The sequence below is a fragment of the Bos javanicus genome, chromosome 19 (assembly GCF_032452875.1).
Source record: "Bos javanicus breed banteng chromosome 19, ARS-OSU_banteng_1.0, whole genome shotgun sequence".
NCBI lineage: Eukaryota > Metazoa > Chordata > Mammalia > Artiodactyla > Bovidae > Bos > Bos javanicus.
In genome coordinates this window covers 31,204,356-31,218,386 of record NC_083886.1, presented here as the reverse complement: position 1 = coordinate 31,218,386, position 14,031 = coordinate 31,204,356, and the positions used below count along the sequence as shown (strand labels likewise).

The following is a 14,031-nucleotide window of genomic DNA, read 5'->3' as shown; positions in this document are numbered from 1 at the left end:
AAGTATTAGAGCTTCAGCTTCAGCATCAGTTCTTCCAAAGAATATTCAGGACTGATTTCCTTTAGGATGGTCTGGTTGGATCTCCTTGCAGTCCAAGGGACTCTCAAGAGCCTTCTCCAACACCACAGTTCAAAAGCATCAATTCTTTGAAAAAAAAAAAAAAAAGCATCAATTCTTTGGCACTCAGCTTTCTTTATAGTCCAACTCTCATCCATACATGACTACTGGAAAACCCATAGCTTTGACTAGACAGATCTTTGTTGGCAAAGTAATGTTTCTGCTTTTTAATATACTGTCTAGGTTGGTATAACTTTTCTTCGAAGGAGTAAGCATCTTTTAATTTCATGACTGCAGTCACCATGTAAAGTGATTTTTGAGCCCCCCAAAATAAAGTCTGTCACAGTTTCCACTGTTTCCCCATCTATTTCCCATGAAGTGACAGGACCAGATGCCATTATCTTAGTTTTCTGAATGTTGAGCTATAAGAAAACTTTTTCACTCTCTTCTTTCACTTTCTTCAAGAGGTTTTTTAGTTCCTCTTCACTTTCTGCCATAAGGGTGGTGTCATCTGCATATCTAAGGTTATTGATATTTTTTCCAGCAATCTTGATTCCAGCTTGTGCTTCATCCAGCCTGTCATTTCACATGATGTACTCTGCATATAAGTTAAATAAGCAGGGTGACAATATACCATCTTGATGTATTCCTTTCCCAGTTTGGAACCATGTCCAGTCTGTTGTTCCATGTCCAGTTCTAACTGTTGCTTCTTAACCTGCATACAGATTTCTCAGGAGGCAGGTCAGGTGGTCTGGTATTCCCATCTCTTTCAGAATTTTCCACAGTTTGTTGTGATCCACACAGTCAAAGGCTTTGGCATAGTCAATAAAGCAGAAATAGATGTTTTTCTGGAGCTCTCTTGCTTTTTCAATGATCCAACAGATGTTGGCAATTTGATCTCTGGTTCCTCTGCCTTTTCTAAATCCAGCTTGAACATCTGGAAGTTCACGGTTCACATACTGTTGAACAATTCAATATCGTAATCCAAGTCTATGCCCCAATCAGTAACGCTGAAGAAGCTGAAGTTGAACGGTTCTATGAAGACCTACAAGACCTTCTAGAACTAACACCCCAAAAAAAGATGTCCTCTTCATTATAGGGGACTGGAATGCAAAAGTAGGAAGTCAAGAGCTACCTGGAGTAACAGGCAAATTTGGCCTTTGAGTACAGAATGAAGCAGGGCAAAGATGAATAGAGTTTTGCCAAGAGAACACACTGGTCATAGCAAACACTCTCTTCCAAAAACACAAGAGAAGACTCTACACATGGACATTACTGGATGGTCAATACTGAAATCAGATTGATTATATTCCTTGCAGTCAAAGATGGAGAAGCTCTATACAGTCAGACCAGGAGCTGACTGCAGCTCAGATGATGAACTCCATATTACCAAATTCAGACTTAAATTGCAGAAAGTAGGGAAAACCAGTAGACCATTCAGGTATGACCTAAATCAAATTCCTTATGATTATACAGTGGAAGTGACAAATAGATTCGAGGGATTAGATCTGATAGAGTATCTGAAGAACTATGGACGGAGGTTTGTGACATTGTACAGGAGGCAGTGATCAAGACCATCCCCAAGAAATAGAAATGCAAAAAGGCAAAATGGTTGTCTGACAAGGCCTTACAAATAGCTGAGAAAAGAAGAGAGGTAAAGGCAAAAGAGAAAGGGAAAGATATATCCATTTGAATGCAGAGTTCCAAAGAATAGCAAGGAGAGATAAGAAAGCCTTCCTCAGCGATCAATGTAAAGAAATAGAGGAAAACAACAGAATGGGAAAGGCTAGAGATCTCTTCAAGAAAATTAGAGATACCAAGAGAACATTTCATGCAAAGATGAACACAATAAAGGACAGAAATGATATGGACCTAATAGAAGCAGAAGATATTAAGAAGAAGTGGCAGGAATACACAGAAGAACTATACAAAAAGATCTTCATGACCAGATAACCACAGTGGTGTTATCACTCACCTAGAGCCAGACATCCTGGAATGTGAAGTCAAGTGTGCCTTAGGAAGTATCACTACAAACAAAGCTAGTGGACGTGATGGAATTCCAGTTGAGCTATTTCAAATCCTAAAAGATGATGCTATGAAATTGCTGCACTTAATAGGCCAGAAAATCTGGAAAACTGGAAAGGTCATAGGACTGGAAAGGTCAGTTTTCATTCCAATCCTAAACAAAGGCAATGCCAAAGAATGTTCAAACTACCACACAATTGCACTCATCTCACATGCTAGCAAAGTCATGCTCAAAATTCTCCAAGCCAGGCTTCAATAGTATGTGAACTGTGAACTTCCAGATGTTCAAGCTGGATTTAGAAAAGGCAGAGGAACCAGAGATCAAATTGCCAACATCCGCTGGATCATTGAAAAAGCAAGAGAGCTCCAGAAAAACATCTATTTCTGCTTTATTGACTATGCCAAAGCCTTTGACTGTGTGGATCACAACAAACTGTGGAAAATTCTGAAAGAAATGCGAATACCAGACCACCTGACCTGCCTCCTGAGAAATCTGTATGCAGGTTAAGAAGCAACAGTTAGAACTGGACATGGAACAACAGACTGGTTCCAAACTGGGAAAGGAATACATCAAGACGGTATATTGTCACCCTGCATATTTAACTTATATGCAGAGTACATCATGTGAAATGACAGGCTGGATGAAGCACAAGCTGGAATCAAGATTGCTGGAAGAAATATCAATAACCTTAGATATGCAGATTATACCACCTTTATGGCAGAACTGAAGAGCCTCTTGATGAAAATGAAAGAGGAGAGTGAAAAAGCTGGCTTAAAACTCAACATTCACAAAAGTAAGATCATGGCATCTGGTCCCATTACTTCATGGCAAATAGATGGGGAAACAATGGCAACAGTGAGAGACTTTTTGAGGGGCTCCAAAATCACTGCAGATGGTGACTGCAGCCATGAAATTAAAAGACACTTGTTCCTTGGAAGAAAAGCTATGACCAACCTAGAGAGCATATTAAAAAGCAGACACACTACTCTGCCAACAAAGGTCTGTCTAGTCAAAGCTATGGTTTTTCCAGTAGTCACATATGGATGTGAGAGTTGGACTATAAAGAAAGCTGAGTGTGAAAGAATTGATGCTTTTGAACTGTGGTGTTGGAGAAGACTCTTGAGAGTCCCTTGGGCTGCAAGGAGATCCAACCAGTCCATCCTAAAGGAAATCAGTTCTGAATATTCACTGGAAGGACTGATGTTGAAGCTGAAATTCCAATACTTTGGCCACCTGCTGTGAAGAACGGACTCACTGGGAAAGACCCTGATGCTGGGAAAGAGTGAAGGCGGGAGGAGAAGGGGATGACAGAGGATGAGATGTTTGCATGGCACCACCAACTCGATGGACATTAGTTTGAGTAGGCTCTGGGAATTGGTGATGGACAGGGAAGCCCACGTGCTGCAGTCCATGAGTTCGCAAAGAGCTGGACATGACTGAGCGACTGAACTGAACTGAAGAGTAGGGCAAGTGGAGAGATTTGAGACTGATGATGATAAAGAGCAGCTGCAGTAGAGATGAGAGACTCGGGACTGGGAAAGCATTTCACGAGGCCAATAGCTTCATCAAGGATGAATCTGTAGCTATCACAAATGGAGGCAGGGTATTCCCTGGTGGTCCCGTGGCTAAAAATTTGCCTGCCAACACAGGGGACACAGGTTCAATCCCTGGTCCGGGAAGATTCCACGTGCCCCAGGGCAACTCGGCCCATGCACCACAACTACTGAGCCTGAGAACCCTAGAGCCTGTGCTCAGCAACAAGAGAAGGCACCGCAATGAGGAGCCGTTGCTCCACAGCTAGAGAGTAGCCCCTGCTCGCTGCAACTAGACAGCAACAAAGACCCAGAACAACCATAAGTAAGTAAATAATAATAAAAAGGATGGAGGGAGGGCTCAGCATGGACCTAGTGGGGTGGGGTGTGGGGGCAGGGGGACAGGGAGCTGCCCCAGGTGAAGCCAAGACTGATAAAGGGGAGAGGATGATGGTGCAAGAGAGTCGGTGGCAGGTCCCTCCCAACCTGTGGTTTTCCCTATAGAAGCACTGTGGCAGAAAGGATGTAATAAAACACACCAGTGACAAGCATACGGTAACACTTGTCTGTGTCCCAGCATGCAGCTTCCAAGCACTTTACACCTATGAACTCACTTAATCGTCACAGTAATCCTGTGAAATAAGGGATTATCTTACAACGAGGAAATCGAGGCCCAGAGAAGGCACTTCTGAAGTGACTTCTCCAAGGTCACACAGCTGAGGAGTGGCACAGGCTTGTGTGGCCAGACCTGCTCAGCATCCGAGCCCTGCCACTCAGGCGGTGACTGAGCCTTTGTCATTCAAAGAGTCAGCCCTGGAACTGTGGCTCTGGGTCAGCTCAGCACCTGGCTGGCCTGTCCCTGTCTCTGTCTCTGCCTGACCTGTAGGATCCAGGTCATGAAGAGGTGTGACGTCACAGGCATGACAGACCGTGGTGACTCTGCCAAGGGAGTGACCAGGTCCCCATTGCCAAGAGGAGGCAGGACTGTGTGGTGACAGCAGAAACAGAGATCTCTCTGAGCTGTCGGGCGGCTGCAGCTCCAAGGATTCCCAGAAGTGGAGGGGTGGGAGAGCGCCCTAAGGGACCAGCCCTCAGAATCACTAGCTGGGGTTCGGGCATCTAGCTGCACCCTACACACCATGCTCATGGTTCAGAAAGCATAACAGATGCCTGCTGTCTTTCATTTCCCCATTTTTGTAGTTTTTGCCACCATATTTTATCACTCAAACAAAGAATTGATGCTTTCGAACAGTGGTTGCTGGAGAAGACTCTTGAGAGTTCCTTGGACAGCAAGGAGATCAAACCAGTCAATCCTAAAGGAAATCAAGTCTAAATATTCACTGGACAGAGGAGCCTGGTGGGTTTCAGTCCCTGGAGTCGAAGAGTCAGACACAACTGAGCAACTAACACTGAACACCAGTGTGCTTCGGTTAACCCAAGCTCCGAATTTACTCTTCCTCAACCCCCAACCCCACCCTCCCCATACCAGCTTCCCTTTGACCCCACATGTCAGACAGAAGAATGGTGACTAACCATTCGGGCGGCCCGGGGCTCAGAGACCTCCTGGCATCCAGAAATTTTCACACTAAAGTTGTTGTTCACACACACGTACACCAGATGCTGCTCAGGAGCCTGGAGACCTGTGGACAGGCAGGCGGGGACACACCAGCCTGGTGCTGCCCACCCCCACCCTAGAGGCCCTGCTCCTGCCCCTAAAAAGGGCAGGGTTGTCCCTCAACTATTCTTCCTAAGAGACTCTCTCTAGTCAAAGCTGGCGACAACAGACGGGAAGAGCCGAGGCTTCTCCTGCCCTGGGAGGTGTTCTTGTGTACCTAGTCCCTTCTGAGGACAGGCTGGGGAGACAATGTGGATACGGGGTGGGGGCTTGGCTTTGGCGATTTCTCGAGATGCTGATGCTCCGGACTGGCTCCCTGGCTTTGGACAAGTCTTGTGTTTCAGATCCTAAAATCTATAACTTAAAAAACACTCTCTCCCTCGGCGATGCTTTTCACCTGAAAGTTTCTCCCTCATCCTGCTTAGTCTACTCCTAGGAAACTAAATTTGAACCCCCTGTGTTTATTTTCATTCACGTGTGTGCGTGCACTCAGTCACTTCAGTCGTGTCCGACTCTTTGTGACCCCATGGACTGTAGCCCGCCAGGTTCCTCTGTCCGTGGGATTCTCTAGGCAGGAACATTGGAGGGGATCGCCATGCCCTCCTCAAGGGGATCTTCCCAGCCCAGAGATCGAACCCATGTCTCTTGAATCTCCTGCATTGCAGGCAGATTCTTTATCTTCCCAGAGCCACCTGCTAAGCCATTTTCATCCACAGGAGAAGGCCAAAGAAAAAGTAGAGACAATTTCAGTACAGCGTGTTTCTCAGCTGACATTCACTTCTCCACCACACCCTGGGAGGGGCTGGGTGATAAGACACCCCTGTTTCACACATAACCCCTCAGGATCAACTGCAGCGGCCCTGACACAGAAAGCAAACGGGGAGTCAGTCAGTCTGGAAAGTCACACTGCCAGAGAACCAGGTAAACATTTCTTGACTTTGGCCTGGAGTTGCCTTCTGGTCCACACCCAGCCCACCCAGACTGACGCCACGCATCCCCTCCCTCCTTGGTGTCCCTGCCCCGTCCTCCCCATCTTTTCCATTGCCACCGCTCCCCAGGATCTGCCTTCAGGCCAGAGGGCACAGCCCACCTCCAGGCAGCTCGGGCCTGGGGGCTTCAGAGTGGAGAATCTACAAGACACACAGGCTTTTCCTGCTGCTGACATAGACTGCTTCTTACAGCACTATTTCAAGATCTGTTTACATGGACAAACCCTCTTCTCTAAATTTTACACAAAGCCTCCCGTCCCCACCCAGAAGAGTAGGGCAGAAGGTGGGACAGGGGTGGGAAGAAGTCCCTAGCACATCTCAGGAGCCCTGGAGGACCCACCCAGGACCAGAGAGGCCAGCGGCCAGGACAGCCCCTCCTCCAGACCCCTCCCCTGCCACGCCATTTGTTTGGCCCCCAGGGGACGACAATGTCAGGCTGCTTGCATCAGGGTCATACCTGAGCTATGAAACAGTTAAGAAATATCTTGCCCCACTGGCTGCGCGCTCATAAAGGGACATCCACCTGTACTTCCGTGTGGCTCCAGAAAGGGCGGCTCTCTCTCTCTCTTGCTTGCTCATGCCCGGCGGGGAGAGAAGGGAGCGGCTGGCAGCACCACCCCCTGCCCGTGCAGGCCGGCCTGGGGAGCGCAGCCCGGCCCCTCCTGCCTCTGCCTTCCAGGCGATGCTCCCGGGGAAGCTGTGGGGAACGTGCCGCCTCGGACGCTGTGCTCTCTTCTTCGGCCTGGCCCTCCTGCTCGACGTCGTGGGCCTGGTCCTTCTGCTCGTGGGCATCTTTGCCTCCCTTGACTTCTGGGACTTCTTGATCTACACGGGGTCCCTGATCCTGGCTTTCAGCCTGCTCTTCTGGATCGCCTGGTACACCCTCAACATGGAGGTGCCTCTTGAGAAACTGGACTTGTAGTCTGGCCCTGGGCAGAGGACGAGGGACGTGGGCTTCCTGGCAGGTGGAGGAGCGCAGGGCTATGCTGCCCAGCCAGGGACCAGGTGAGTGCCCCTGATCGGCCTGCAGGGCTGGCGGGAGGCTGGACCAAACAGGGGGGAGACTGAAGGGGCAGATGGCCCGAGGACCACTCCCCAGCTAGGGACTCTGTCCACCTAGGTTCCAGCGGCAGGTGCTTCCCTACCTGGGGACCCCTTTTCCCATGGAAACTGGAAAGGGGGTCTCCACAGACACTATTGCTTCAGATCTACCATAAGGGTCCTGCCGTGAGGAACAGGAAGTTATCCCTTCAGCTTAGAAAGTGGAGCGAGGAGCCCACCCGGGCTCTCTGTTCAGGAGAATGCTCTCTGGGGAGAACTTTGAGCGCTGCAAGAGGATGGAAAGTTCCCTGGTGGCCATTTATGCCCTCACCTTGTGGGCTGCCTGCTGCAGGAGGAAGCGGAGCAGAACCTTCCAGAATGGCCCTTCTCATTTCCTTCCTCCTGCATCTGCCCAGATGGGACATGCAGAAGGGGTCAGGACCTGCCTCCATGTCCCCTCTCAGCACACCTGCCTCCTCTCTCAGTGGTGCCCCTACCCACCACTCCCAGGCAGCCCGCACCCCACCTGCCCACCCCCAGCCAGCCTGAGAGACCAGGGAGCCGGGGGACCATGACTGACCATTTCATCCCAGCTGGGCCAGCTCTGGGTTGACCGTGTGTAACCAGGGAGGCGGATAATTGTAAGCTGTTTCACATGAACATGGAATGCAAAAGACAGAGCTGGTCTGGCCCCCACAACCCTGAACTAGAAGTGGGACTGAAGCTGGGGTCCTGGTCAGTTTGGTCATCATCCCCTCCTCCAGGTGGGCTGGACCCTACCCCCAGGCACAGCTTGGCACTCCCTTTTGATAGCTGCATGGGAAAGCAAAAGTCATCTTCGGGTTGGAAGGAAGCAATAATAACTGTGTCTTTTCTGGGGGGTTCCACCTGACCCTTGGAAGGGGGAGAGGGAAGAGCAGTTTGGAGAGGTTTCAGAAGGGGAGGATGAACTGTCCCCAGCAGGTGAAAGGACAGAGATGAGAAGTCAGAGCACCTGGGCCCTGCTCGCAGCAGTACCACTTGTTTGCTCAGGAGGCATCACGCCTCAGTATTCCCTATTTACAATTCCATCTATAAACGGGATAATGACCTGCCCCTGTTGCAACACAAGGATGCGTCAGGCACTGTGAATGCCTGTGCTGGGATGCTGTGAAGAGTAAAACACACGAGCTCTTTATTCTCAGGGAATTCTCATCAGGTGAGAGAGAGACATGAGTCAGCCTCACCAACGAGGCATCAACACAATAATAGTCTGGTGAAGATTAGGAAGAAAAGGGATATTGCTCCTTGGGAATGTTCAGTAGAGAAACTGACCCAGAAGGTGGAGTCTTACAGAGGGAGGAGGTGGCTTGAGCAAAGATCCTGGGGTAGCAGGAAAGAGAAGACAGCAGAGTAATTGAAGGACAGGCGGCAAGTGCAAGGGAGGTTCAGGGCCCCGTGGCAGGGGAAGGCCAGACCAGGCAGGGCCTAAAATCCTTTTAGTCGTGATTTCAAGAACAAGAAGGAGTCATTAAAGAGATGTAGGAAGGGGTAGGCGCTTGACATAATTTGATATGTTTCCAAAAGACCACCTTGGCCAAAGGCCCAGATGACAATGATGGTGACCCATGGAAGCCCATCTGGGGAGTTTAGTCGCTTGCCTAAACAAGGGGTCCCCAGTTCAGTCTCCTTGTCCTGCACATCCTCCCTTCATTGAATTGAAAGTAGTTCAATAACCCGGTGATGAAGACCACGGGTCAAGACTCAGACTGTCTAGTTTGAATCCAGTCTTGTTTCTCACTAGCTACAAGACCTGGGGCAAGTTACAGACTAATTATAAACTAGTTATGACTCCATCTGGAAAATGGAGAGGGTGCTAATAATAGCCTCTATTTCAGAGATGATGCTAATGATATCCCCACCCTCATAAGGGTGCTGTAGAGATTAAGTTCACATGTGTAGAGCACCATACAAGTGACAGTTGATGAAACAAGGGGCCTTCAAATAAACCTGTGTGCTGATGTGGGTAGCCAGCCCATTACAGTGGGGTAGGACCTTCCTCGGAGACAGATATCCCTGAAGCCTTCCCGACCAGTTCCTCATGCGGCAGCATATGGTGTTAAGATTCCCCAGTGGATATGAGTGAAGGTTGCCCCAGAACTCCAGACTTCTGTCTGGGCTCAAAGGGACGTCAAAAGTTGTGGGTCCACTTACTGATCACAGTCAAGCAAATATCTCCTTCACTGGTTCAGTCCCCACACTCCGAGTTCTACAGGACCCAAGAGTCAGCTGGCCCTTCCACACAGCTCAGCTTGGACCGTGCATCCCTGATGGTATCTGGGGCCGCCCAGAGTGACAGGTTACAGCCGGGACCCACCGTGCAGGGGCCCCTCACCACCCCCAGGCGACCTCGGGCAAGTCATGCGACGTCCCTCTTGGAGTAGAAGGTTTGGTCCCCAGGAGAGGTTTCAGATTGTTTTCTGCAGAGGCCTCTGGGGGCTGGGGCAGCAGCGGGCAGGCAAAATGCCCACAGCCCATTGTCCCACCACACACACACCAGAGCCGCGGGGTTTCCAGTATGAAGGTTTATACCAAACTTTCACATAAGACTTCATGAATTAGAACCCAAGTTTTGATGCTAAAAGATATTTCTGAAACGCCTTGACCCACCCACTTCCTTTCTGTGACCTGTGTCCCTGAAGTTCTCTCCGACCATATTCACGATTTATGGGCAGTTTATAACTGGCCCAGCCAGTTCCGCAGTCCTTGGAGTGGAGCAAAGGGAAGAGTGAATGCCCCAGAGGCTTGGTGGGGTGATTGCTAGGACACCCCCACCCCACCCACCCGGAGACCAGCAAGCAGGTCGCCCCCCAGGCAGCAGTCAGGACAGGGCAGGGCCACCAGGTCTCTAAAACCTCTAAGACATTCCAGGAATTTTGGGATGAGTGGCTCATTTTTAATCCCTCAACTATGTACCAAGCGGTTTTATAATTCAGTCGCTCTATTTTCCAAAGCTTTGCTTGCTCCATGCTCTCCTGGTTGGGCATCTTTTGTAGATAAAGTTCCTGCAAAGGCAGGGGAGGACACATCCTTTCACAAGAAGGGGTGAGTTTACACTCCCTCCAAAATGTACACACACACCCCACACACATGTACTCACATCCCCATCCTCTGCACACTTTCCCAATATACACCCGCCCTGAGTCCCCTCATAAACATACCCACAGGCACACACACTCTACGGGCACACCAACCTCTCCCATCACACACACCCAACTCGCACACAATCCATCCCCGATACACTCTCCCCACACACCCACACACACCCACATTCCTCACCTACACCTCCATACACATCAACACCCCATGCACGCACACGTGTCACATGTCCCTCACCTGCTGCACACACACACATTCACACACACATAAAAACCTCACAATCACAAGGCTTCCACATCCCATCTGCCCTGTTCACACACAAACAGGCCCTCACACCTGCCGCGCACATGCCAGAAAGACACCCCTACAGCAAGCACTTCCACCCCCAGCAACCAACGCAGAAAAGTGTGGAAAGGCACCCAGCCCTGAGCCCTGGGAAGATCGCTTCTTCCCACTCACAGGCTCTCCTCTCTGCCTCGGAGGGGCCTGTGAGGCTGCCAGGTTGGCTCGGAGCACAGCCGGCTGGAAAGGCCTGCCTACCTGCGTGGTGCGCGCTCTGGAGCTGCAGGAAGAGCTAAATTTTCTCCAAGTCCTGGAGAAACTGTTAATCTAGGAGAGAGCAAGCAAGTACACAGGGCCTCAAAAATGTACACGGAAGAAGCACAGTCTCACAGGGGCCTGAAAGCTCAAATGAGGAAGAGGGCTGGGGGAGAAGGGGGGTGACGTGTGGCCTCAGCTTCTGGGTCTCGAACAACAGATAAGAGCGTGCCGGGCAGAGCCGGCACCTGGGAAGGCCCAGAGGGAAAGGAAGGGAAGAATGAGATGGTGGCCCAGAAAGCGTACGCAGATGCTGGGGACTGGGGTTCGGGGTCCTCACTGCTGAACTTGGAGGACGTTGAAAGCCAGATGAGGAACCTGGCACTTGGAAAGCAAGAAGGGACTGTCGATGACTCCGTGGTCTAGAGGGTGACTTGGCTAGGCTCTGATTGAGAAAGAAGTACCTGGCGTCACTTGCAGCAGGGGCTGGGGAGGAGAGTCATGGAGACTGCAGGGGTGGGGTTGGGGGGGCATTTGAAAGCAGGGGCAATAACAAGAAACTGAACCAAAGTGATGGCTTCAGGGAGGAGGGGAGAGGGACAGAGATCATGTGGGTGCACAACAGACGCCCAGGAGACATCCCAGTCTCCTTCAAGGGGGAGGGGGAGTGGTCGTGTCACAGGCTTCAGAAAACACTTCCACTGTGGAATCAGGAGAGGTCAGGGGAAGGCACGGGCTTGCTCAAAATTGGGTGTTTTCCTCTGCATATGCAGAGCTGGGGGTGCAGGGGATACTGATCAGCAGAACTGCCCAACAGGCCTAGAATGTGCAGAATTTACACTCAGAAAGGGGCTCATACATGGAGTTGGAGGCAGGGGCTGAAGACAGGACTGTGGACGGGATTGAAGCAGGTGGGATGGTGGAGGAAAGAAGGTGGGTCAGTATTCACTGGGCTCGTCACTTACTTTCAAGACTTCATTTGATGCTTACAACTCTGTGGGTTTGGGGTTCAGGTCCCCATTTTACAGCTGAGGAAACTGAGTCTCAAGGTAGTTTCAGGACTAGCTCTGAAACTGTCAAAGGCCAGCATTAGAATTCACACCCGAGTCCAGCAGACTCTGAGAACCACGCTTGTTTCACCCTGTCCAGGCTTGAGTTGACAGGTTCAAGTCTCAGACTGATCTATTTCATCTTCATTTATTCAGCCCAGGTGCCATCTGATGGAGAAGTAGCAAACAGACGTCCTGTCTCTGCAGCACCTCCTGTAACAGAACCCACAGGAGCCAGGGGCTTTCAAAACACCCGCCAGGATGTCCAGGGATGGTTATGAGGGCCAGGCTCCATCAAGACACCCGAACCCCTGCCCCTGGCCACTGGCTGACTGCTGCTGGCGCCCCAACTGTCTGTGAGGGTCTGGAGAGCCCCTAACATTCACACAGTGGGGTTTTATGGCAATAACTCCCCTGTGGGCTTGGGCAGTCAATGAGAAGTCCCGTCCTCCAAGGCTCCTCTCATTAATGTCCCTTAAAAAAAAATTATTGGAACCAACTATAGAAGTCCAAATGAGATTTCTTCGAGCATGCATCACGTGGAATTACTGCTCCTTCAGCTCTTCAGACAGACTGTGTGAGCCCCTGGATGGTCTACCTCACTCATCCTTCCATGTCGTCCAGTCAGCACATGGTGCATATTTCAACTTGCCAGCTGACAAGGCAGATGCAGAGCCAGTGTTGAGGGCAAGGGCCCCCTTCCTTGGTTCTGGACACCGGGAACCACCAATGCTGCCCCCGACTTGCACAGCTGGACCATGGTGGGGTGGGGAGCTCACGTCAAGCTTTTGGTCAAATGAAAGCCTCTGGGGTTTTTCTGACAAGCAAGCTGGGCTCCGCTGCACTGTCCTTGAGTCACTCATTTCTTGATCCTAAGAGCAGTATTCTATTTTTATCTTGATTCAACTGCATCTAATTCAGTGCAACCCAACTAGAGTACTTGGATCGGGGCGGGGTCGGGGGCAGGGGGGGTCAACCTTCACAAGCTCGTCATCACTAATTTATATTTTCCATGGTCTAATTTTGTACTTGTTATTTATTTGTCACCCAAACCGTGTATGTGTTTCTTAGAAGCTGCCTCAGATCTTTTTCCGTGTGAGGTAGTTACCTAAATAAAAGAGTCAACTGGCCTCTTGTTTTAACTCGACATTAACTGTTTCTGGAGCTTTCCGGGTGGCTCTAGTGGTAAAGAACCTGCCTGCCAATACAGGCAACATAAGAGACATGGGTTTGATCTCTGGGTAGGGAAGATGCCCTGGAGGAGGCCATGGCAACCCACTCCAAAATTCTTGCCTGGAGAATCCCTCGGACAGGGGAGCCTAAATGGCTACAGTCTATAGGATCGCAGAGTCAGACATGACTGAAGCAACTTAGCATGCACACATACACACACAACCTGTTTCTGAGTCTATGTGGTTCCATAACAATACCCAAACTCCCAGCTTTAGGGCAACTTCTCATTTGTTTCACCTGCCTCTGTGCAAATCCTGGAATCATATGTTCAGCTCAGCAGCTCTTGGGAAGAAATGCACAGAACCAGGTGGATGGAGACAGTACATGCGTTATTCTAACACCATGGAAGCTTCTGGAAGCTCTGTGCTTGGCCACCAGCCTGGCTTCTCAGAATTAGGCTGGACTCGGGAACCTGAGGGCTTCCCCTCAGATGGTGGCCCAGAAGGTAAACAATCTGCCTGCAATGGTAAGAGAACCCAGATTCGATCCCTGGGTCAGGAAGATCCCTTGGAGAAAGGCATGGCAATCCACTCCAGTATTCTTCCCTGGGAGATCCCATGGACAGAGGAGCCTGACGGGCTACAGTCCATAAAGTCACAGAGAGTCGGACACAACCGAAGCGACTTAGCAAGCATACACGCACCTGGGGACCCAGGTTAAGAGCCAGAAGTGAGAAGGCACTCTTAGGCAATGTGTGTGCAATGTCGGGGCGTTCCCACAGGGGCAAGGCTTGGTCTGCAGCTGAGCATCTGCCAGGGCAGGACCGTATCTCAGGGATCCCTGATGGCACAGAAGTAGAGGCCACAAGCGCCAC

The 14,031-nt window shown here is 50.4% G+C and overlaps 1 protein-coding gene across 1 annotated transcript; it reads left to right on the top strand.

Moving 5' to 3' along the window:
* The first annotated feature begins 6,739 nt into the window (after window positions 1–6,739).
* Window positions 6,740–13,108, top strand: TMEM238L (transmembrane protein 238 like). Its single transcript, XM_061391093.1, has 2 exons — window positions 6,740–7,224; window positions 12,141–13,108. The coding sequence occupies exon 1, from the start codon at window positions 6,797–6,799 to the stop codon at window positions 7,139–7,141; it is 345 nt and encodes a 114-aa protein (XP_061247077.1). The 5' UTR covers window positions 6,740–6,796; the 3' UTR covers window positions 7,142–7,224; window positions 12,141–13,108.
* Window positions 13,109–14,031: the final 923 nt, after the last annotated feature.

Bases quoted from the DNA above. Each gene is read 5' to 3' on its own strand.
- TMEM238L (XM_061391093.1), top strand. From the start codon at position 6,797: ATGCCCGGCGGGGAGAGAAGGGAGCGGCTGGCAGCACCACCCCCTGCC.